This window comes from Myodes glareolus, chromosome 5 (genome assembly GCF_982192425.1).
Source record: "Myodes glareolus chromosome 5, mMyoGla1.1, whole genome shotgun sequence".
NCBI lineage: Eukaryota > Metazoa > Chordata > Mammalia > Rodentia > Cricetidae > Myodes > Myodes glareolus.
The window spans coordinates 68,301,080-68,325,458 of NC_142030.1; the positions used below are offsets into that span (position 1 = coordinate 68,301,080).

The following is a 24,379-nucleotide window of genomic DNA, read 5'->3' on the forward strand; positions in this document are numbered from 1 at the left end:
CTCAGTAGTAGACAGCTTGCCTAGCATACTCAAGTCCTGGGTTTAATTCTCAATACTAGAAAAACAGTGACAAAACTCTACTTAAAAGACAAATCAGCCAATTCCCACTGACTATAGGACAGCATAATATTTTGGCATTGACATGGATCCTATTTAATTTTTGCTTTTTGACAAAACTTATTTCCTCATATTTTAATAAAATATTTAAAGTAGATTTATGTTAACATTAATGCGTTTTTACTGAGAAATGTTCTTTAAATATATTTGCTTTGTTTAGCTAATTCAAGTTTTCATAAATGGTGGTTTTGAGCCGGGTGGTGGTGGTACACACTTTTAATTCCAGTACTTGGAAGGCAGAGATAGGCTGATCTCTGTGAGTTTGAGGCCAGCCTGATCTACAAGTGCTAGTTCTAGGACAGGCTCCAAAACTACAGAGAAACCTTGTCTCGAAAAACAAACAAACAAACAAAATGGTGGTCTTAAGGGATTTCCGATATTTTTAAAATTCATTTTTATTTTTACTTTATGTGTATGAGTGTTTTGCCTGCATGTATGTCTGTGTACTACATGGACCCTCTGGAAGAATAGTCAGTACACTTAATTGAGTCATCTCTTTATCTCTGGGGTTTCTATTTTTTATGTATATGTCCTTAAGTTATTTTTCAGAGGGCCATGTATGTAATAAAGGGTTGATTTATTGGTTAGTTTAGCTCATATTAGAGTTTTGTCATTAAATCTTCGACTGTAACCTTCCTTTTTAGGACCAAAATAATTGATTAACAGTTATTTGCTCTGTATGTATTTGAGTAATGTGTCATGTGTTGCGTGTATGGGAGAGAGAGAATGAGGTTGCGGGAGTAGGTCCTTTCTTGCCACCGGATATTGAGCTCAATTGTCAGGCTTGATGACAAGAGACTTTACCCAATGAGCTGTCTTCTCTCCTAACCTTCTGGCTTTTCTTTTCTGCATATTTTTTCAAGTTCAGTTTTTATTGACAAATTAGGCAGATCAAAATATTGTTAAGACCATTTCTTCTAAAAATTTTGTTATTAAGAAATTAAACCAGTTTTGCACTAAATAGTTTGTTCTGTACTTCTTTACTAAATTTAAGTTTTCCCTTACAACGTAACAAATTTTGTAATGTTTTTCTAGTCCTAAGAGGTCTTTAGCCAATTTTTCTCTGAACAATTTTAGCAATATCAGTTTTATTTTGTGTTGCTTGCTATGTTTTGTTAGTGGTACTTTTTGTGAACTAGAAAAAGATAAATAATTTGCATTTCATTCTATTTAATCTGTGATAAACGTGTGACCAAATTCACTTTAGAATGCTTAAGAATGCTCTGTTGTCTAAGAATATTCTGATGTACTAATAAAATGATTTTGTATCTTTTAGTCATATGTATATCATGTCTACACTGTTACAGAGCAAATAGCAAATGGTAGAGACAAATTGTTCTTCTTGGTTTTGAAGAGGTGATTGCCCCAAATCCTTGCTATTCCTTGTTAGATCCTCTAAAGCACTCCATATTTCATGTCTAAGATACTAAAGTTTATCTCACTAAAAGAAACTTAAGATATCTTATTTCTAATGCTGTTTTACTCAATACTTTAGTTAAAAGTTGTGAGTCCTAAAAGTAGAAATCTTAAATATTACTTTTTAAAAGTTGGTCATTGGGTTTACCATTTTCTTTTTATGATAGTTTTTAAAATATACTTGTTTTTATATTAAATGATTTTATAAGTACAACTTTTAGAGGGGTTATTTTGATTACGTTTAGTAGGCATTTAAAAAATTGTTACAGGATGTGGTTTCTAATATTCTGATTAGTGGATTTATTTTTTACAGTAGCAAAGTAGTTTTCATTCAGTGGAAGTTAAATGGGCTTTATTATATTGTATTCTAAATGATATTTTATTTGCTTGAATACATAATAAATTAACTTGGTTGACTGTTGTAAAGATTTAAAGTCTATACTCTGAAAGCTTTATTGCTCTCTGTTCTAACCTTCTGGACCTGTTTCTGGAAGGTACTTGTGTTAACAGGTTGTGTGTCATTCCAGGGACAGTTTTTGTAGAGCAAGCAATTTATGCTTGTGTTTATTTCTTCTTTTTATACAGCTTTTTTTAAAATCATACTGAACCAATTCTGGATGTTGATAGATCCATCGTTCCCGTTCTGTTATTTGTTCTGCCTCCCTCCCTCTTTCCTAGGTCTTCAACTTAAAGCCTCACGTTTGGTAGTAGTTGCTTTGTGTGTGTGTGTGTGTGTGTGTGTGTGTGTGTGTGTGTGTGTGTGTGAGTTTAAAGAGCCGAGAAAGGATTGTAAATTTGAGGTCGTTTTGGGATTACAAGGTGAGACTCTGTATCGAAAAATAAAACAGCAAGACCCCAAAGACATGGAAATGATTTGGTGAAACACAAACGGCATGTGTGCCACAATGATTCTTGCTCATATTGAACTTAATGCTTACCTGTCTCTTTTCTTTCTGCTGTAAAGATCAATGAAGGCAAGAGCCCAACTTGGTCATGAATATGTGTGTACAAATGTGTGGGTGTCCACAGGCAATTGTGAGCTGTCTGCTATGGGTGCTAGAATCTGAATTGGGACCCTTTTCAAGAGCAGTATGCACTCTTAACTTCTTAACCACTGAGCCATCTCTCTGGCCCAAGGAATTTTAAAAAGTTCTATTCAGAAAATTGAATAAGCAGAAGAAAATGGTCAGAAGAAAGGAGTATGATTTGGGGACTAAGAAATTTATTGCTAGTGAAATCTTAACATATGTGAAGATGCAAATACAAAGAAAGGCTTCTGAAGAAAGAAATGATTCTGAAAGAGAGTGAGAGAAATATATTCAAAGCCCAAATACTCCAAATTCTGAAATATGGTAAGCACTGATAGAACGTTGTAAGTGGAAAGTTCCACTCCTGACCTCATATGGCAGGTCACAGTCAAAATGCAGGTGAATAATATTGTTTAATCAGACTCCCATGGGATTAAAAGCCCAACCATGCCCCATCAGCTCGGATATATCTTTACCATGTGTGTCCAGATTCCCCAACTCCACTGTGCTCACAGTGATAAAACAGTGTATGTGCAGAACACACAGCAGTTGCCTTTCCTCATCATGTCCCATGCTCTGTTGGGAATGTCACAAAGCCCTGCAGACCCGCTTATTGGTAACAGTTAGAATAAAAGAGAAAGTACTTAGGTTTATCAATAGTGTGAATGTCAAGAATCCTAAGTGTGAAACATCCTACAGAAGGGTATGGACTGGATTTACCACCAAATGTGACCTGAGGTTCAAGATAACCTGGTGAAATTCTGTCACGAAAGTGATGGGCAGAAGTTAGTGAAAAGAAAAGCAGACTGTAGCGCTAAAGACAAGTATCTTTAAGAGTAGCTCTGTTTGCATTGCAGTAACATATACCATTGATTGGCACGCTGTTGTGAAACCTGTGGAGACCTGTCATAATGAACTGAGCTAGAAAAGAGCTGTGACTATGGAAAACTTTAAGAAAAAGCAGAGGATTGTTATTATTGTTACTATTTTAGGATTCATGGTGGAAAACCATGTTTGATTACAAAGCAGAGAGAAATTCAGTAACTAGTTTGCCAAAGTTGTTGCTCATGAAAATAAAAAAATGCTCATGACACATTACTGTTTTTTGTGATGTTGCCCCAGGAAGATAGTAGCTATAGCTGAGAAGATACTGCAGGAATTCAGGATGCCAAGGGCAGAATGACTGCTGAGGCGTGTTAATGCAGCAGGCATACATAAACTGTAAACCTTTCTGTGATAAGTGAAAGCATTCACCTTCTCTGTTTTAAAGAGGTTAATTTCTTACCAGTCTGTTGTGCTAATAAAAAACTAGACCATAAACAGCTTTTTAAGTTGGTTTTACCGGCACAGGTATTATTAGCTGCTCACACTCACTACTAGGGAGCTGGCTTAAATGATGACAGGATATTGTTATCCCTTGACAACTGTTCTGCTCATCTTGTAGCAGAAATTCCTGTTAGAATATTATGTATGGGCTTGCAGAATGTTTAGCACAATGGTAAAACTCTTACCCACTGTTTGTAAGGCTCTAGTTTTAGTCCTCGACAGCATAGAGAAATAAAAAAGAAAAAATTTACCCCCAAACTAAAAATAATATTTATGCAATGTATCCCTTAAGTGTGCATTAATTAATTAAGCCATGTGTTCAGGATTTCCTTAGGTTGATGAAGAGTCAATATAAAGGCACTTCCTTTTTTCAAACCATTTGATTGTGTTTGTATATACATTTGTCGGCATGCACATGTCACAACATGTGTCTCTAGGTCAGAGGACAAGTTGTTCCTTTCACCTTGTGAGTCCTAGGAATCAAACTCAAGTTCTCAGGTTTGGGAAACGAATGCATTTACCTTTGGAGCCATCTCAGACCCCAAAACACTTTGTTGAAAGCATGCTAACAGTGGAGAGCAGAGATGCAAATGTGGAAGCGTTTTTACATGAATTTAAAAAATGAATTAATCTGAAGATGCTGTGTGTACTTTGAACATTAGTTGAAATATGTGACTAAGGTCAGAAATGAGCATGTCTGACACAAACTTCTGGTCTGCAATTCTGTGTTCAGTTATGATAATAAAGTGTCAAGTGGAAAAAGAAACAAGATTTCTGGCCTTACATGTATGAAACATGCCTTTAGAAATGGGTTTAGAGAAATTACTATATTACTATTGAGGCTGCAGTTTGTGGTACAAAAATTGAAGTGTTTCTGAACCTAGGTGACAGTGGTGGCTAGGGATGGTGACGATGGTAATGCCTGTAGGTAACAGAGGGAACATTAGGATTAGTTGAAGGACTTGAAGCAGTGCTTTAGCTTATTCACAACAGAACAAGAATCATGTTGGTTTATAATATCAAAAAGCAGCTACTAAAACAAAAGCTTGCAAATGAGGTCAGAAACTCTAGAGGAAACATTAAAAGCCATCATGAGCAGATCTGCTTCCTAGTCCTCCAGCTGCCTCTGAAATTCCTTCTCTTTCTTCCATCTTTCTTTTTTTAAACCCCCCCTTTTTTTTATGAAAATAGAGTCTTTTCTCATACAGTATATCCTGAGTACAGTTTCCCCCCTCCATCCCTCCATGTTCTTCTCCGTCTCCCCTTCCCTCCAGATCTATTCCTTCCTGTCTCTCATTAGAAAAGAGCAGGCTTCTAAGAGATAGCAACCAAACATGACAAAATAAAATAAAAGATAAAACAAATTCCATCACATGAGGCTGGTCAAGGCAACCCAACAGAAAGAAATGAGCCCCAAGGGCAAGCACAAGAATCAGAGATCCACTCATTCATAGACTCATGAGTCCCATAAAAATACTAAGCTGGACACTATAATACATATGTAGAGGACCTGGTGGACTCCCGTAGACGCTGTGTGTCTGAATGCTGCTTCAGTCTATGTGGTTCATAGGAGCCTTGCTGAGTCGATTCAGAGGGAGTTGTTCTCCCAGTGTTGTTCATCTCCTCTGGTTCTTTCACTCTTTCTGCCTCCTTGTTGGTGAAGTTCCCTGAACTCTGGGAATGTCTGGCTGTGGGTCTCTGCCTCTGGTCCTCTCTACTGCAGGAAGACACTTCTCTGAGTATAACTGAATAAGGCACTGATCTATGAGTATAGCTTAGAATATCAATAGGAATCATTTTATTGATGATGCTTCTTCTTTTTTTTTTTTCAAAGACCAGTAGTGTTTGGTTTGGTCCTTGGGCTATCTAGTCTCTGGTTCTTGGTCACCCAAGCAGTGTTGCGTATGGCTTCCATCTCATGGAGTTAGCCTTAAGTCAGACCAGACATTGGTCGGCTACTCCCACAAGTTCTTTGCTATCGTTGCCTTCCAGGCAGGACAGATTGTAGGTCAAAGATTTTGTGGCCAAATTGGTGTTTATATTTCTCTTTTGGTAGTCTGCAATACACCAGAGACACTAGAATGTAGGGGTGAAGACTCCATGTAGGCGCCAGCTTGACTTCTTGTTCAATAAGTTGTGTGGGTGTTGTCCTTGGTAATAAGGCCCTGCTGTCCGTTTGCAGAGAGCAACCCATTGTCTTAGCAACAGCCTGGATTGTTTGGTAATTTCCATGGGACCCCCATTGGCCAACAACTTATTTGGATGCAACGCAATCTCAGTAGTGGAAGCCTTGTTTAGTGAAAAGAGATGGTCTGTTGGGACTGTCTCCCTCATTAGTAGGAGATTTCATTAAGATCACCTCTATAGATTTTAGAATGTTTCCACTGCATGAGGTTTCCATATCATCTCTCAAATGCCCCTCAGTTCCAGTTGTCTCTCCCTGCATTCTCTCCCTCAACCCTTCACCTCTCTCTTTTCAAACCTGATCTTCTAGTTCCTATCCCTACCTGTCTCCAGTCCATCTATAAAATCTATTGTATTTCCTCCTCCCAGAGAGACTCATTTGTCCCCCCTAGTTCCTTTCTCTATACCTAACCTTTCTGGGTCTACAGATTGTAGGTTGGTTATCATTCATTTAATTATTAATATTTACATAGAAGTGAATACATAGCATATTTATTTTTCTGGGTCTGGTTTCTGGGTTTGGATTTTTTTCCAGTTCTGTTTGTCTGCAAATTTCATGATATCATTTTTAAAAAATGTTGATTTATGTGCATTGGTGTTTTGCCTGCATGTATATTTGTATTAGGATGTCAGATTCCCTGGAATTGGAGTTACAGACAGTTGTGAGCTGCCATGTGGGTGCTGGGAATTGAACCTGGGTCTTCTGGAAGAACAGCCAGTACCCTTAACTGCTGAGCTATCCCTCCAGCCCCCATGATATCATTTTTTTAAACAGCTGAGTAATATGCCATTGTGTAAATGTACCATATTTTCTTAATCCATTGTACTATTGTGGGACGTACTATGACTATTATGAACAGAACAATAGTGATCATGGTTGAGCAAGTGTCCTTGTGGAAGGAGGAAGAGTCCTTTGGGTGTGTGCCCAAGAGTGGTACAGCTAGATCTTGAGGTAGAGTTATCTTCAGCGTCCTGAAAAACTGCCAAGCTGATTTCCAAAGCGGCTGCCCAAGTTTGCACTCCACTAGCACTCCTGAGTGCTGGGATTAAAGGTGTGTGCCACCACCACCTGGCTTTAATATATATTTTGTCTTGTGTATTTCGTGCTTTGATTATTATTTGCTAGGAAACTTTATTTTCTGGTCTTTATTATTTGGTGTTCTGAATGCTTCTTGTACCTTTGTAGACCTCTCCTTCTTTAGATAAGAAAAAGTTTCTTTTATGATTTTGTTGAAATTATTTTCTGGGCCTTTGAGCTGGGCCTTCTTTTCCTTCTTCTATTCATACTATTCTTAGATTTGCTCTTTTCACATTATTCCAGATTTTCTGGATGTTTTGTGTCTGGAGTTTTTGAGATTTAACTTTTTCTTTAACCAATGTATCCTTTTTCTTCTATTGTATCTTCAACACCTGAGATTCTCTCTTCCATTTCTTGTATTCTGTTGGTGAAGCTTGCCTCTGTAGTTCCTGTTTGAGTTCCTAATTCTTTTTATTTTCAGAAGTTCCTCAATTTGGATTTTCCTAAGGTCTTGAATAATTTTATTCATTTCCTTTCATTGTTTGTTTGTGTTTTTCTGGATATCTTTAAGGGATGTATTAATTTCCTCTTTAAGGACCTCTATTATCTTTATTCAGGTGGTTTTAAAGTCTTTTTCTTGTGTTTCAGCTATGCTGGCATATTCAGGGTCTGCTGTGGTAGGATAGCTGGACTCCAGTGAAAGCCTATTGCCCTGACTGTTGTTGATTGTGTTCTTATACTGCCGTCTAGGCATCTGGGATTGGAATGATTACAGGTCTGGATGCTGATTCCTAGATTTGACTTTGCTGGGTGACTGTTTTGTTCTTTGTTTTCTCTTTCCTCTCTGGATTTTTGGGGAGTGTGTTGTCTGTGTGTTGCCTGGTAGGAAATTTTCTTTGGACCTGATGATTGTGGCCACTTAGGTTCCATGTGAAATGTGTTTCTGGGTATTGGAAGCTGATCCTCCGGAGTGGGGATAGTCTAGGTGTTTGAAGAGGGTCACAGGAGGGAGCAGAGTGTTTAACCAGGATCTGCTTATTTTGCCTCCTTGGAATGGGGAGACAGTGAAGAAAGGTCACCCCAGAAGGTCTGCTATAGCGCTGGGATGAGACTGGGATTGGGTCTAGAGACCTGAAGGAGAGGGGAAGAGCTACAGACAGCCACCTGCTTCCCTGGCAGGGAGTGCCTGCTGGAGTTAGGGTTGGGATAAAGCTTTAGAAGGAAAGGTCTGTGGATACACAGGACATGTAGGGCGTGGGGGCCTGCAGCAGGTGTTCTGTTGCAGAACTAGGGATGTAATGGAATTGGGTTTAGAGGAGAGTGGGAAGTGGTGAAGGTCTTCAGTAGGTTTACGTTTTCCCTGTTCTGCCCTGCTGGTGTGTTCCCAAGGAATGGATGCCTGTGTTGGAGGCTGGGATGCTGGGATGAGTCGGGGAGGAAAATTGGGGCAGAGGATCCCTGTGTTCAATTGGGAATGGGGTCAGAGAGGAATCAGAGAGCACATTAGGTTTTCTGCTACAGAGCTGGGGATGATCCTGGGGGCATTGGATCTCAGGAGCAATAGGAGAGGTGTAGGTGGGCCTTCAGTCTATCTGTTGCCCTGGTAGGAGTGGCTTTTGGGTCAGAAATTCTTCTAACCAGAAAAGGAAATGCAGTTTGCAGGAACTTCTCAGTCTAAACACGGCTTCGTGGTGCCCTGAAAGCTGCCATCAGGTTTACTGTTTCTGGTATTGAGGCAGCTGAATTCTAGTGCTATTTTGAATGAGTTTGTCTTTGTATTTGTGGTATGTAACTTTCTTCACTATTAGGTGATTATGAGGGAATAAGGAAGAAAATAATTGCCGTTAGGTAACATTTAAATTCAGACAGAAATGATGTTAATGTCAACCATAGATTGATCACAAGGGTGGCAGAAATAGTGACTGATACCTTTTTTTCTGATGTTTAGTATATACAAACTTTGTTTTGTGTACAATATTGTTAAAATATGCATAAATTTTCATTGAGCCCATATGTGTAAAGAATGCATACATGTAGGCTGTGCCAGATCTCTGTATGTGTATACACCAAAATCCAAAATAATTCCCAAATCTGAAAGGTTTATATACTCTGCCTATATGATTAATATCTATAAAGTACTTGTTCCAAGTTTGATTCTAGCTTATTGTTCACACTGATTAAATTCTACAAGTATTTATTGGCTCCTAATATTTTAGTAAGTATAATAGTTCGAGAGCTGGTCATGGCAGTACATGCCTATAATCTCGGCAGTTGGCATACTGAGGCAAGAGAATCGCATGTTATAGACCAACATGGACTACATGATGAGACTGTATTTTAACAAAACAAACCCCCAGTATATCTTTATATTGCATTGGTTATTATCCACATTATTTTACTATTTTGCAAAAATAATCACTCAGAGTTCAGTATATTTCTTTTTTCTTTTAAGACAGTATCTGACTGTCTAGTCCTGAAACTCTTTGTAGACCAGGCTGACTCTAACTCACAGAGAAGTATATTTCTTTTCTTCTCTTCTCCTTTCTTTTCCTTCCTTCCTTCCTTCCTTCCTCCCTTCCTTCCTTCCTTCCTTCCTTCCTTCCTTCCTTCTTTCTCTTTCTTTTCTTTCTTTCTTTTTCCTCCTCCTACTCCTTTTCCTTTTTCTCTTTCTTTTCTTTTTTTTTGAGACAGGGTTTCTTTGTGTAGTCCTGGCTGTCTTGGAACTAGCTCTATAGACTAGACTGGCTTTGAATTCACAGTTCTTCCTGCTCTGCTGGGATTAAAGGCATGTACCATGACTGCCAGATGAGAAGTGTATTTCTTAAGTAGTGATAGAATTGGAGTGAAAAATCAGGATACTAATTTCTAGAAAGAAGCACATACGTAATGTTTCTGAGACACTGGCCATGTGTTACTTTGGGGCCATTTTACCAATATGAATAGCAGCTTATTCATTTGTTCATATAGAGGCAGGAATAGATAATAATAAGCCATTGCCTATCTTCAAAGACAAAGGGCAGTATTCTTTGTCTCTCATCCTAAGAAAGGGTAGTTTATGTTTCTGAAACCCACAATTTTGATTGATGATTTTTAAATGAGTGTATGCTTATTGTTCTTAAATATGCATATGGTACAGTTTAGACACACTCCTAGTGTTTGACATTCTTGGAATATTTAATTTTTTGAGTCTATATGTCTAGTCTCTGAATATATGGTGTTTATCTCACTGAAACCTGCTTTTTTCCAACTGGTATTCATCAATATACTATGTAATAGCAATTATGTATTCCTCTTTTAGAAAATACAAAGTTAATTACATATTGTAGAAATTATGACATTAATTATTATGGAAACATCAGACCACAATAAGATGCTATCTTATAGATCCATTAGAGTGGCTTTAATAAAAAGGACAGACGATAGTATCAACAAGAATATGGAGAAGTTAACACCTGTGTGTACTGCTGGTGAGAATACAGAATTATACTACTCTGTTAGAAAATAATTTAGTAGTTCTTACATTTACATTACCATGACCCAGCAATTGGTTCTTACACGTAACTGAAAGCATTTCCCCAAAAACTTGGACAAGAATGTTTATAGCAGCATTGTTGGTAATAGAAAAATTAGAAATAGCCCATGTGACTATTATTCAGTATATGGATAAGTAAAATGTCATATCTATTCAGTGAGATATCATTTTACACTAAAAAGCCTGATAAATTATGCTAGAGCCTTGAAAAATTACAAAGTCAAACAGGCTAAACATAAATGACCAGTGTTGAATGATTCCATTTATATGAAATATCTAGACTAGGCAAATCCATCAAGATAGGAAGTAGATGAGTAGTTGCAAGAGGTGGACAGGACTTAGGAGTAGTGACTGATAAAAGGGACAAAATTTCTTTTCTCAGTGGTAGTTATGTGTCCCAACCAACGGGACATGAATCGGGAGCCTGGGCCCTGGAGGGGAGAAATGAAGGGGCAAGAGACACGAGAAACAGACAGCAAGTCTGTATTCTAATCAAGCTGCCAACTTTATTTTTTCTCACAGCAGAAAGACTGGAATGTCAGGTCTGGAGATGTCCCTAGCTGATAGGAAGAGATAAAGAAATACTGAGGGTCTGTAAATGGTTACTAACAAGGAGAATGCTGATTACTTCTGGGTCCTGGGGCCTGCAAGTCTACAGGCACTCTTAACTCACAGGGAGAGATAAGGGTTGTTTTCTGGGCCCTATAGAGGTGAATATCTTAATTTGTAAACTAAGATGGCTTGACTATAAAACCAAAATACAGGTCTTTTCTCCCAGCAGTTATGAAACTAAAAACATCTTGTAAAACACCTAATTTTGTATACTTGAGTGACTTTTGGGACTGGTAAGATGGCTCACTGACTTGATGACCTGAGTGTGATCCTCAGGATCCAGAAAGTGGAAGGAGAGAAACAACTCCTTGCCCTCTGATCTCCGCAGCTATGCTTGGGTGTTCATGCGCCCAACCCCCAAATAAATAAAATGTAAAAAATAAAAAAGATTTAACAGAGTGAATTTTACATCATTTTAATTATATCTGACTTAAAAACAAAACCAGTCTTTTAAAGCATTGTTGTTGGTGTGTATCAGGTTTCAACCCTTCAGAGACCAAGATTCGCACGCCCGACGGGAAAGTGTGGCAAGAGGCTGAGTTTCAAAGCATGAGTAGAGAGCTGTACCGAGACCTAGCGCTGCAGTTCGCAGGTGAGAGCAGAGCTTTCTGTGTCTAAGTGTGAAACGCTGACTAAATTTGAGGTGCTGCCCTCTTCTAAGTGTATTGTGTATCAGAGTAGTAGTGGTTAAAGTCATGAGACTCTCTTAGCCCCCTGGCTCTCGTCCAGGGTTAAAATTAGCTCCTGTGGCTAATGATACAGAAACAAGGCTACTTTTAAACTGGGGGACTTTTAAAGCCAGGACAGACTGATTTTAGGGAAGCAGAGTTCAATTGTGGTTTACTTCTCTGAGGCTCAGTAATTTTAGTCAGCATATGCAGAAATCAAAATAAGTATTACAGGAAGGGAATGCATGTTAGAGAGTTACAACTGGGAGGAGCCTATGGTCAATGAGAGGAAACAGGATGACGAGAATAGTGATGTTGCCGCTTTCTGAGTATCTAGTAAGGCACTAAGCAAGATGCTGGTGCTTCATCTTGGTTTTGTTTTTTAACAGTTGAGGAATTGAAAGCTGAAAGAATAAATTTTTTCCAGGATTGCATAAAGAATTAAAGACAGGATTCAAAATCAATTGTTTAATTCCGAAACCTGACAGTTTTCTAGTAAGCCCCATAAAGATTTTGCTAATCTTTTTTTTTTTTAAGCACTAAGTGTCCAGTTCTTTTTTCTTCATTTTATTAAACACTGTGTTCAGAATACTTTTCTCTTGTGGAGAGAACATACAATGTAGTAATTATGAGCAGTTATTTTAGAGTCAACTTAAAAGGGTTCTACATTTCTGGCTTTGATATTTATTAGTTATGTATATCAGGTTATGCTACATAATCTTCATCTTTGGTTTCCTCATCTTAAAAAGAAATGTTAATAACTGCACATTATAGGACAGTGTCATAGCCTGGGAGAATATGTCAGATACTACTAAAGAGATTATTCTGTTACACTCTGCTCTTCTCTTTTTATGGTGGAAAAATCAACTTATCTATCTCTACCTGTGTTTTTGTTACATTTGCCGTTGTGTGAGTAAGTATATTACCCATCTTGCTTTCATTCTTTTTATCGTACTTTCCTTCTCTGTGTAGTCACGCTTACTAACTACTGTTTAACACATTATATCACGGCAGTCATCATAATAGACTACCTCTGGATTTTTCTCCAGTGACTGCCCTGTTTCCCCCTTCTGTTGAGAGCAAAGCTGCAGAAAGTTTCCTTATAGTAATGTTCTCTGATTTGTCTTCTACACACACACGGTTGTTTGGGTTTGGGGTTTTGCTGTTATTATAATCATAAATGACATACACTTTCTATGAAGTGTTTAATGTCCATCTGCCATCTTCGTAGCTCAACAGCATTTGATACCATAAACCTCCTCTTCCTTGGAGTTCTTCCCTTGGTATGCTAGAAGCATGTTTTTCTTTTTAAATCTGCCTGTTTTTTTTTTCTTCCTTTTCCCCCTATCTATCATCTTTCCTCTCTTCTTTATCTGAAAGACCTACTAGGAAAATGTATGTATTCTTAACAACCTGAAATAGTTCTCTAGCAAATATCCCCACATCTGTGTGTCTAGTTGAGACCTTCCTGATTTCAAACTCTTTATCAACCTGCTAACCATACCCTTCCTTGAATGTGTTATAGATATCTCAGTCTTAGTGTATGAAATCGAGATTACTCAATGTGGGTGTGACATCACTTAGCTCCAGCTGCCACTTTGTCAGATACTCTTGCACAGACTCACATCTTAAGTAATCTTTCATGTCCCCCGTTTCTTTCATATCTTCTGTTCTATTGTCTAAATTCTGTCTATGGCATAACCACTAATACCACCTTTGTCACTGTTACCTAAATCAAGGCACTGTCAGCCTGTCGCCTGAGTTCCCCAAGAACTCTCTTAACTGGTGTCCTGACTGCTAATTGTTTCAATGAGTCTGCTCTCAACACTGCTGTCAGAGTAAACAAAATTTTGTTTAAATTGTGTTGCTCCTTTGCTCAGAATGTTCTACAAACTTTCTATTTTACTGAAGAGTAAAACAGAAAGCCTAAAGAACCTTTCACCTTATCTGGCTCTCATTTGTATCTCCAACCAGGGTTCCTACTGCTCTCCTCTTTGTTTGTTGTGGTCACACCAGACTCCTTGCTTACTCTTAGATACATTTGCTTCTGCCTTAGAGCCCTCACTCAAAGTTATTTCTGCTCTGCTTGTAAAGCAGAGCTCTATGTGTATTTTAAATCGCATTATTCAAATCTATAATTTAGAACTTCTATGGTTAGTATATTTACATTTTGTAAAGTTTTTATCTTGAAAATTTTAAATAAAAAAGGAATCTAAGAAAATGCTTACTGAAATTCTAAACATGCAGTGATTTGGAGGCATGACTGTTGTAACTTCTTCTCAATTGTGGAAATGAGGCAGATTTCTCACAAATTTTCGAAAAAGAAAAACAATAACAAAAAAGAATTGGTACCTAACGATGGAGTTGTGGTAATCTTTACCCTTTTTCAGTGGAGGGCTTCACATTGATAGTTTGTGGGTCCTAGGAGTAGCCCCAGTGAAGGCTTTTCTCTCCTCCTTCTGAGACCACCAAAGGATGCTTGTGTACGGAACCCTATTTTACTTTTTTTCTTACACAAAGTTGTTATAGAATTAATTTATAAACTCGGCATAAAAGATGAACTTACTATGCATCTTAGCAAACTCAGCATACAGTTTTCTTCACTGAGTTGACAAGTGTGCCACTTCACTGGATAGCTGTACTGGATAGCTTCTTAGCATAACCTTGCTGCTGGCATCACTGTTCTTAAGCTCCATGACCTTTAAAATAGAGTTTACTTGAAAACAAGCTCTATGATTTCACTAAAGAAATAGTCTAATAGCAGAGATGGCTACTTTGTGTCTTGTAGTTGGGAAGCTATAGGTGTGCACATTTTAGACAAAGGCATGACCCAGTCTGTCTGTCTGGAACTAGATAACAAGAGATATCAGCATGCTATTCAGAATGTTACACAATTTATAGCATGAATTGTTTATGTTTGGAAATTTCCACTTAATGTTTTTAGATTGCAGTTGACCTTGGGTAACTGAAACTGCAGAGAGGAGAGGCTGCTGCACTTGTGTTTCTTCATTGAGGGAGGTGGATGCTGAATGGGAACTCTAATGATTGATTTCAATATCTGTGCATTTCAGACAATAGCTCTGTAAAAGAGAAACCTGCTGAAAAAAGTAAAGACAAGAAAGTGGTCAAGCCAGTACGGAAAGTCCAAAAGGTGACTCAGTTGTCAAGTGCAGACTCAAAAACAGGTTAGTTTTCAGTAGTTTGCTCAGCTTAAACAAAGTTTTTATTTTATTTGGAAAATATATAATATGGAAATGGAATCTATATAGATATATTATGTCATATTATTTATATATAATGTTTCCAGATGTTCTCATTGTTTAGGAATGTATGAAAATTCAGTCTGTTACACATGTCATAATTATATACATGAGTTTTGTTGCGGTATAGTTGACAGCATTAACTGTCCATATTTAGAATATACAATTTGAAAACTTTCTTATATGTATAAATCTATGGAAACATTTGTTTATTGTATTGATACTGCTGTGCAAGCATTCCTGACAATGCTTGCCAAAGGAAGGAAGGCTTATTTTGGCTCACAGATTTAGGGTGAGTTAATGATGGAGGGAAGGTAATGAGCAGGAGCAGGAGCAGGATGGACATATTTCATGCTCAGTCAGGAAGCAGAGAGAGATGAAAGCTGTGACTTAGTTTACCTCCTTTTTATTCCATCTGGGACCCTCACCTCACAGAGTAATGCCATCCACAGGCAGGGTGGGGCTTCCTTTCTGTGCTAAACCATTCTGGAAATACCCTTGTAGCTTAACCAGAGGTGTGTTTCCGTGGTGATTCTAAGTCATATGTCGTTTACAGTGAAGATTAATATCAAATTCATCCTATGTTCAAGATAGGGAATATACATATCTCCTCAAAAAGTGTGTTTTCTAGTTTAATAGAAACATACCAAATTAAAATAGTGATTTTTTTCCCTAGAGGAATCTTTTTCTACAAGGTCATGATTGCCTTTAAGATACACATCAGAACTCCTATGTGCTTGCTAGTAATGGTTAAGCTAGACAAAGAATAGGTCAAACTAGGAAAACAAGAAATTTCTACTTCCATGTGATTGCATGTCAGCCTTGATTCAGATTTCTTGAATTTACATTATAGCTAACTTTATTTCTTTGGCGTGTGAGTTAATTTTAATATGACCTGGTTTTCTCATTTGTAGAGGATCAGATCAGTGGTGTTTGTCTCACAGGGTTGTTGTGAGAGCTAAAAGAATCAATACTAGAAAATGCTTCAGTATGTCCTGCATGCATGACATGCTTTCTGGTGGCTTGCTGTCCTGCAATGTCATTCAGTAAGTAACTTTTAGCCATGAAATAGTCGAGACAGTTTGAGAACTTATCACTTTAGTTTCAGGACACAGAATCGATGCATTCCCTCATTATTGTATTTCTTAGCAGTAGTTGTATGTGTGGCAGTGTGGTATGCTGTGCTTAGGCAGTAACAGTGGTTAGCAAGACAAAAAACTCCTGAGAGGTACAGTAAGAAACAAGGTGTAACACACTTCGATAAGAGATCACAAGGTCTTATGGGGAACAGAACAAGAGTGATGAGGTTCTGTTTTTGATCAGAACTTTATCTTTCTGATTATGGACTAATCGTTAGAATGATAACATATTTTATAATTACCTTTAGATGCAGTAATAGAATAATGATAGAACTAGCAGTTCTGTAAAAATGAAACTTGTTTTACAAGAAAATGAGTTATCGAAATGTTAATTAATTAAGTATAAAATACTTTTATATTATGTAATTCTGTCCGAGGCATCCTTTGAAATGAAGTACAAAGATTGTATTTGCCCAGTTTTATGATAATCCGCTTCATCTGTATGTACTTGGTATTAACCTGGACTGAACAGCATTATATGTGATAAAACTATATTAATAGTTTACCAGCAAGAGTCATCTTCTTAAAATGACTTTATGAGACTATTTCAGAAGGCTGCAGTTTGTTTTTTATTTTATGTATCTGGATTTTTGTCTATATGTACATCTGTGTACTGCGTGCAGCCTGGTGCCCTCAGAGGCCAGAAGAGGGCATCAGAGCCCTTGAAATTGGAGTTACAGACAGCTGTGAATCACCATGTGGTGCCGGGAATCAAACCTGGGTCCTCTGAAGAGCAACCCATGCTCTTTAACTGCTGAGCCATTTCTCTATTCCCTAGCACACAACATTCATGTTTGTTTAGCTTTGAGTCAGAAGATTAAGGTAAAATTTCAAAGAATTCTGTTCTGTCATTTTATAAGAACATAAAGTTTCTTATAAATTGAACAATAAGCTTACAACCCTTTAAGCGCTTTAGCCCCATTGTTTATGGCTAATAACAAAGTATAAAAGCATTTCTAAAGTAAACAGAGACTGATTTAGTGGGTAAAAACTCACTGTGCAAGGGTGGGGACCTGAAGTTGAATTCCCAGAACCCCCATAAAAACCAGACATATAGCTTCAGCCTGTGTCCTAGTGCTGCTGTGGGAGATAGTAGGTGTAGATAATACCTGAAAGCTCCTGGGCCAACTAGCCTGTGCGTGCCACAGAAAAACACAGACTAACCTGTCCCAAGCAAAATAGGTGAGAATTAACACCTAAAGTTTTCATCTGAACCTTCATATGTGCATGGTGGCATGCCTTCACACACATAAGCACACACACATATTTGCACATGCACATACACACTTATGCATGCATGCACACACACCTACATGTGCACACACACATACACACACACACATATATATACACGTACATACACATACATGCTCACATACACATATACTCTTAAGTATGCATGCACACCTACACATGTGCATGCACACACACATATGCATACATTTTAAAATAAGCAGAGCATACTTATAATTCAGTTTTGTAATTAGTGTATTTATCATTCATATTGCCATTTACAGTACTAAATTAGAGCTCCTTTAAAGAAACTCTTAATGGAATGTTTTTCATATAATATAATAGGATAGTATGCTAGAGAACTGGAAAAATACAAGAAAACAAAGCTATTATTTGAACACAAACAAAAATACTAGTGTTAGTTTAAGTAGTTCTGACTGGTATTTAATTTTTTTTTATAACAGGTATTATTTATTTAGCTCATGCTGTAGTTTTAAAGTCATACTAGTATAATTTTAATCATTCTACACCTAAACTGTTTTTGTATATATAAAATTCTTATCATTTTTTTATTTTTAAAATTTATTTATTTATTGAGGAAAGGTATCACTTTGTAGCCTTTATTGGCTGAGAACTTTCTGTCTAGACCCAGTTTGGAACTCACAGAGGTTTACCTGCCTCTGCCTCCCGAGTGCTGGGATTAAAGCCCTGCAACACCACTACCGCCCATACAAATGATATTTTTTAATTGAATTAATTTTAAATCACTATTCCATTATTTCCTTTGTTATTCCATTTCCTTTTTTGGGGGGGGGGGAGCCCAGGCTGGCTTTAAACTCAATTCCTTTTGCTCCTACTTGCTGGGTGTTGGAATTAGAGGTGACCTTGACAGTCTTCCACCACACTTTGCTTCACCCACCTCTTTTTTAATTCAAAATGGAATTCAGGGCTGTGGTGCTAAGCAAGCTGTATGTTGCCCTTGCCTTCCTGCTTGTCATGTTACTTTGCATTTAATTCAGTGTTTTGTTTTGTTTTGTTTTTTAAATAATTTTCACTTTGTAAACATTTACTACTTTTTATGTTGCCATTTTCAGATGATCTATTTGAATTTCTTATATCTGAAACTAATGAAAACTTTTCTTCTTGGTAAATAACTTTATTGCAGAACACCTTTATTTTTAAGAACTTTTATGATTAAGGATAGTCTGAAACATTAGTTTTTATTGTATTATTTTAATGTGTACTTATGTGATATAACTGTAAAATACGAAAATCTCGCCATGCGGTGGTGGTGCACTCCTTTAATCCAGCACTCGGGAAGCAGAGGCAGGCGGATCTTTGTGAGTTCAAGGCCTGCCTGGTCTACAAGAGCTAGTTGTAGGACAAATTCCAAAGCTACAGAGAAAACCCTGTCTCAAAAAAGCAAAAAACAAAACAAAACAAAAAAATGAAAGTCTCTACTATACTGTCCCCATAAAAGTGATTACCTTGTTTTTATGTTTCTTCAGAATTTTATTTCTGTGTTTAGATTAAGCCTTCATTTGGTTAGCAGGTATGTTTTATCATGTGCTGTGTTCAGGTAGTAACTTGAGATTTCAGGACTCGCTGTGATTTGGTTCTTAATTTTAAAACTGTTTTACGCTTCCTTGAAATGTGGAGGTAAATCAAATTTTAAACAGGTACAGCAAGATGGCCTAGTAAGTGATGTTTGCTGCCAAACCTGATGACCTGAGTTTAATCTTAGGACCCATTAGGTGAAACGAGAGAACTGGACTGATGACCCCAGCTTGTTCTCTGACTCCCCATGTGTGCTGCTGCACATTCTACTTACCCCCAAATACAAACTTGTTAACTAATATTGATGACTTAGAGTTAAAAATATACTTAAATTTATAAAATTTATTTTAATTTTATTTATATGTATGAGTGTTTTGCCTACACATGTGCCTGTGTGTTTAGTGTGTGTTTAGTACTCACAGAGGACAAAAGAGGATGTTGGACCCCTTGGAACTGAAGTTGCAGATGACCTTGAGCCTCCATGGAGGTGCTGAGAATCGAACCCAGGTCCTCTGGAAGAGCAGCCAGTGCTTTTAACTGCTGAGCCTCTCTGTACTCTAAAAATCCACTTTTAATGGCAGGTCTTTTGACCTTAGCAGAAGGTAAATGTAAAATTAGTTATAAAACCTACATGACGAAGTACCTATACTTCTTAGAGATAAAATGAAAGTTTTAAATGTGGTGCAGTATGCATTTTAGATGGTAATTACAAAACCTCCATGACCAAGTAACTATACCTAGAGATAAAATGAATGTTTTAAGTGCAGTGCATTTGTATTTCAGGTGGTAGTCGTTTGATAAGCACATCTTCTTGGCGAGATGGACAGAAGTTAGTAAAGAAGATTCTGGGACCTGCACCCAAGATGGAGCAAAAAGATCGAAGACCAGCATCAAGTGACAGAAGTGGAAGAGAGAGAATGGCTAAATTTGGTGAGAGGATATAGTTAAAATTGTTGCAAAAAGCAAGGTTGCTTGTTTACTACTTAGAAGGTAAAAATGTGCTGGCAAATGCTTTAAGACTGCATTAAATCTGTTTCTGTAACCCGAAAATGAGGAAATGTTTTGTTGAGCTTGGATAGGTCTGAGGAAAGTTACCTTCCTCAGAGGTGTGTAGTCATAGTTAAGTTTGTTTTAAGATTTAGGGCTCTCTTAAATATGATCTTAAATTCTTTTTAAATTCTTTTTTTTTTTTTTCATTTTTGGTTTTTTGAGACAGGGTTTCTCTGTGTGGCTTTGGAATCTGTCCTGGAACTCGATCTGTTGACTAGGCTGACCTCAAACTCGCAGAGATCCACCTGCCTCTGCCTCCCAAGTGCTGGGATTAAAGGTGCACCACCACCACTCAGCCCTTGGCTTTTTTTTTTTTAAGTACATTGACTATTATCTAAAATAGTTATGAATCTTGGGAGATGGTTCAGTGGTTACAGTGCTTGATGTGGACCAGAGTTCAAATCCTCAGGGGTCCACCTATAATTCTTGCCTCAGAAAGGAGTCCTTAGAGGAATCTGGCTGCAATACTAGCTCTGTATGTGAGCTCTGGTTATGACTGAGAGACACTACCTCAGGGAGTAAGGTGGAAGAGCAATGACTACTGGCATTGACCTCTGGCTTCCACATGCACAGACCTCCTTCTCCATGGACACATATCCACACATGTGTGCCTAAACATACAAACATGCACACACACACACACACACACACACACACACACACACAAACACGGGAAAAGGAAAAAAATAACTAGTTATGCTTTACATAAGCACTAACTTTTAGAAATGAAACATAAAATCCCCACAGACCAGATTTCCTTTTCAGTAGTGAAATTTGCCTCATTTCATTTGAGTTCCTGGAGTCATAATTAAGCAAGAAATGTCATAAACTCTGATTTAATATATTGCTGTCAATACAGACGACAATTATATTTCTTTGTTTCTTTCATCGTGCAAGTGAACTCATGCATATTCTAAGTCTAACGTTAAGCCATGTTAGCAAATTATAGATGATATGATGGTTGTTTGCTGACATAATATATTTATTGTATTCTGCTATTCATTGGAGACCCATAGAGGCTCAACTTCTATCAACAGGTGAATATTCTGTAGAAGTGGGCAGTACTTTTAATATATAGGACTTCATAGACCACAATCCCTGGCTACCTAAAAGATTTATTTATTCTAATAAAATAAAATGCTGCACATTTCTTATGTTTCTCACTGAAGTTCTTCCATGTTTTTTAAAAAGGTGGGTAGAATACCAAAATAGTCTTTGAAAATACTTTTGAGATTTATTTTATAGATATTCCTAAGATGTGCTATGTAGGAGGCCAATTTTAATTTTTTCTTTATCAACAGGAATCTAAACTTTCATAAATTCTGTGATAAGCTCATCTAAATGTGATGCCATCTAATTGCAAAATGAGTCAGATTGTATAGAATTTTTTAGAAATAAGTCAGTATTTTCCATGCTTTTATTAGTTATTTTTGGTGCAGTTTGATCTTTCTTTTTAAAAAATTCATTATTTTATTTTTATGGGTGTTTTGCCTGTGTGTGTTTCTATACACCACATATATGTTTGGTCTCAGAAAACCCTGGAACTGAATTTACAGTTAGTTGGGAACTGCCATTTTGTGGGCTGAGAATCAAACCCAGGTCTCCTGGAAGAGCAGACATTTCTCTTAGCCAATAAACCTACTCTCAAGCATCAAGGTAGATCTCTTCAAAACATTTAAAATCATTAACTTTCTTAAAGATTTGTAAGGAGTTTTCTGGTTAGGTTTTATTATTGATGGAGGCAGAGTCTCATGTAATTTAGCCCAGGCTGCTTCTGCTTCTGCTCAGGTGCATATCACCACACCTGACTGCTGTTGCTTTTTTTTTTTAAAACCCAAGTAGTAAGAGTACTGATATTTTTAAATAAAGCTTTTGAAGAAGGAAAAAATTAAATATGCATGTATAAGAGAAATAGTAATGTTACTTATTCTCATTAGTTAAAATATTTGTCTTTTTAACGGAAATACCGAAAGATGTATTATAAAAAATATAGGAAAGAATATAAATGAAAGTCTTTTACTGATTAAAAAAAGGGTTAAAAAAGGGGAGCTTATTTTTACAAGAGTCTTTGGATTTTTGTAGGATATTTGAATCTGAGTTTAAAATAAAGGAAAATTCCTTAATTTTCCTATTAGTACAATAAATCTTAGGGGTGAATCTGGAGTTTTAATGTAACTAACAGTCTATACATTGCAGGGGGCCATATTGGAAGAGCAGAATCCGAACCCAAGTTGGATGTTGTGCATAAACATCTCCCACGAAGCTCAGAACGGTCAAGAAGTAGAGCTCGGTCTGAAAATAATATTGTGAAATCAGCTCCATCCCTTCCAGACAATAAGCAGGAGGAAAATGCTGCCTTAAACAAGGATTTTTTGCCAGTTGAAATTCGTGGCATTCTTGATGACTTACAGCTAGATTCTTCAGCTCAAACTGTGAGGCAAGAGATTGGAGAGTTACAGAACCAGAAGTCATCGGCACCTGTACAAGTGCCTCGGAGTCACAGTCCTGTGAAAAGGAAGCCTGACAAAATAACTGCTAATGAGGATCCCCCTGTTACTTCCAAAAAGCGCCACTATGACACAGACGAGGTGCGACAGTACATTGTCAGGCAGCAGGAGGAGAGGAGGAGAAAGCAGAATGAAGAGAAGAAGGCTCAAAAGGAGGCTACAGAGCAGAAGAACAAACGGTTACAGGAGCTCTACCGGAGACAGAGAGAAGCCTTCACTAAAGCCAAAGCTGTGCCTCCTGATCCATCAGCCTCCAGGCGGCTGCAGGAAACATACTCCAAATTGCTACTAGAAAAGACTTTGCTGGAAGAGCCAGCTCATCAGCATGTTACACAGGATACACAGGTACTAGTAGTGCTGGGAACACAAAGTGGGGTAATTCATGGTGAAGAAAGCTTGCTCGCTGTATGGAAATGGTGGAAAATTATCATCCGTACCATTAGACTTGCTCCAACATGTGGCAATCAAGACCTTTCATGAAATTTATTGCATGCAAAGAATGATGAGAAACATACAGAAAGTAAGAGCTGAAGAGCTTGCAACATTGGTTACCAGTGATCTCTATCATTCTGATATTCCTGCCTGGTTTTCATTGTAGTCCTGAGCAGATATTTAGTACATAATACACAACCGAAATATGTTAATGAAATATTTAGTTTTGGGTTCAGTGTTGAAGTGAAGACATACTCTTGTGCTAATGTTTTTTGTTTGTTTGTTTTTGTTTAGTTTTTGTTGACAGGGTTGCTCTGTGTAGCCCTGACTAGCCTTGAAACTCACAGAGGTCCACCTGCCTCTGCCTCCCGAGTGCTGGGATTAAAGGAGTGTGCAACCACTGCCCGGTGCTAATGTTTTTAAGACTGGTAACTGAGTGTGTTTCAGGTATTAGATACTGTTTTAAAAGCTTTACTTACAAACATCAGTAAATACGACTCCAGGAAGGTTTTAAATGTATATTCTTTTTACTTAACAGATGAAAAAACTTGAGATTTATAAAGGATGCTATTTTATTTTAACCATGTTGCTAATATTAATGTCTGTTTAGTTTCTGCTCATATTTTAATGGAATAACCCACCATGGAGGGGAAATCAGGTGGTCACATGACATTTACAATCAGAAAGCAAACAGTAATAGACATGTGTTGGACCTTACATTGCTTTCTCCATTTAATTACTCACGGGTTCTAGCCAGAGAATGGTGCCACACACAATGAACAGCTTTTCCCAACTTCACACAATCAAAATATTTCTCCACAAGATTACCTAGAGGCCCATACCTAATTTCTGTTTTGTTCTAAATTCCGTTGAATTGACAGTTATTACTGACCCATCGCAATGTCCTTGTTGGATTTTAGATGATGTTTTGCAGTTAATTGTAGTTGTTGTTTTTGTTTGGTTTTCTGTGATGCAGGATCCAGTCCACAGCCTGGTGTAATATGGGTAAACACTTCACTGAGCTACATCCTACAACTAAATATAAAGTGATTTTACTTGAGGGAGGAAAAAAACTTCTTATTTATGATTTTTTTAAGATTTATTTTTTATGTACATTGCATGTATATATATATTTATCTGTGCGAGGATGTCAGATCCACTGGAACTGGAGTTGTAGACAGTTGTGAATTGCAGTGTGGGTGCTGGGAATTGAACCCAGGTCGTTTGGAAGAGTGGCCAGGGCTCTTAACTTCTGAACCATCTCTCTAGCTCCCTATGATCTTTTTTTTTTAAAAAAAGT

General features: G+C 37.4%; 1 protein-coding gene across 6 annotated transcripts in view; it reads left to right on the plus strand.

Annotated features, from left to right (window-relative positions):
* Positions 1-24,379, plus strand: part of Cep350 (centrosomal protein 350) — a 144,931-nt gene that overhangs the window by 22,897 nt on the left and 97,655 nt on the right. For all 6 annotated transcript variants that reach the window (XM_085688077.2, XM_048421671.3, XM_085688080.2 and 3 more), the window contains exons 7-10: positions 11,712-11,825; positions 14,973-15,086; positions 19,874-20,020; positions 22,337-22,992. In XM_085688077.2, the coding sequence (XP_085544203.2) occupies positions 11,712-11,825; positions 14,973-15,086; positions 19,874-20,020; positions 22,337-22,992 (1,031 nt within the window). The remainder of the gene's footprint in view (positions 1-11,711; positions 11,826-14,972; positions 15,087-19,873; positions 20,021-22,336; positions 22,993-24,379) is intronic.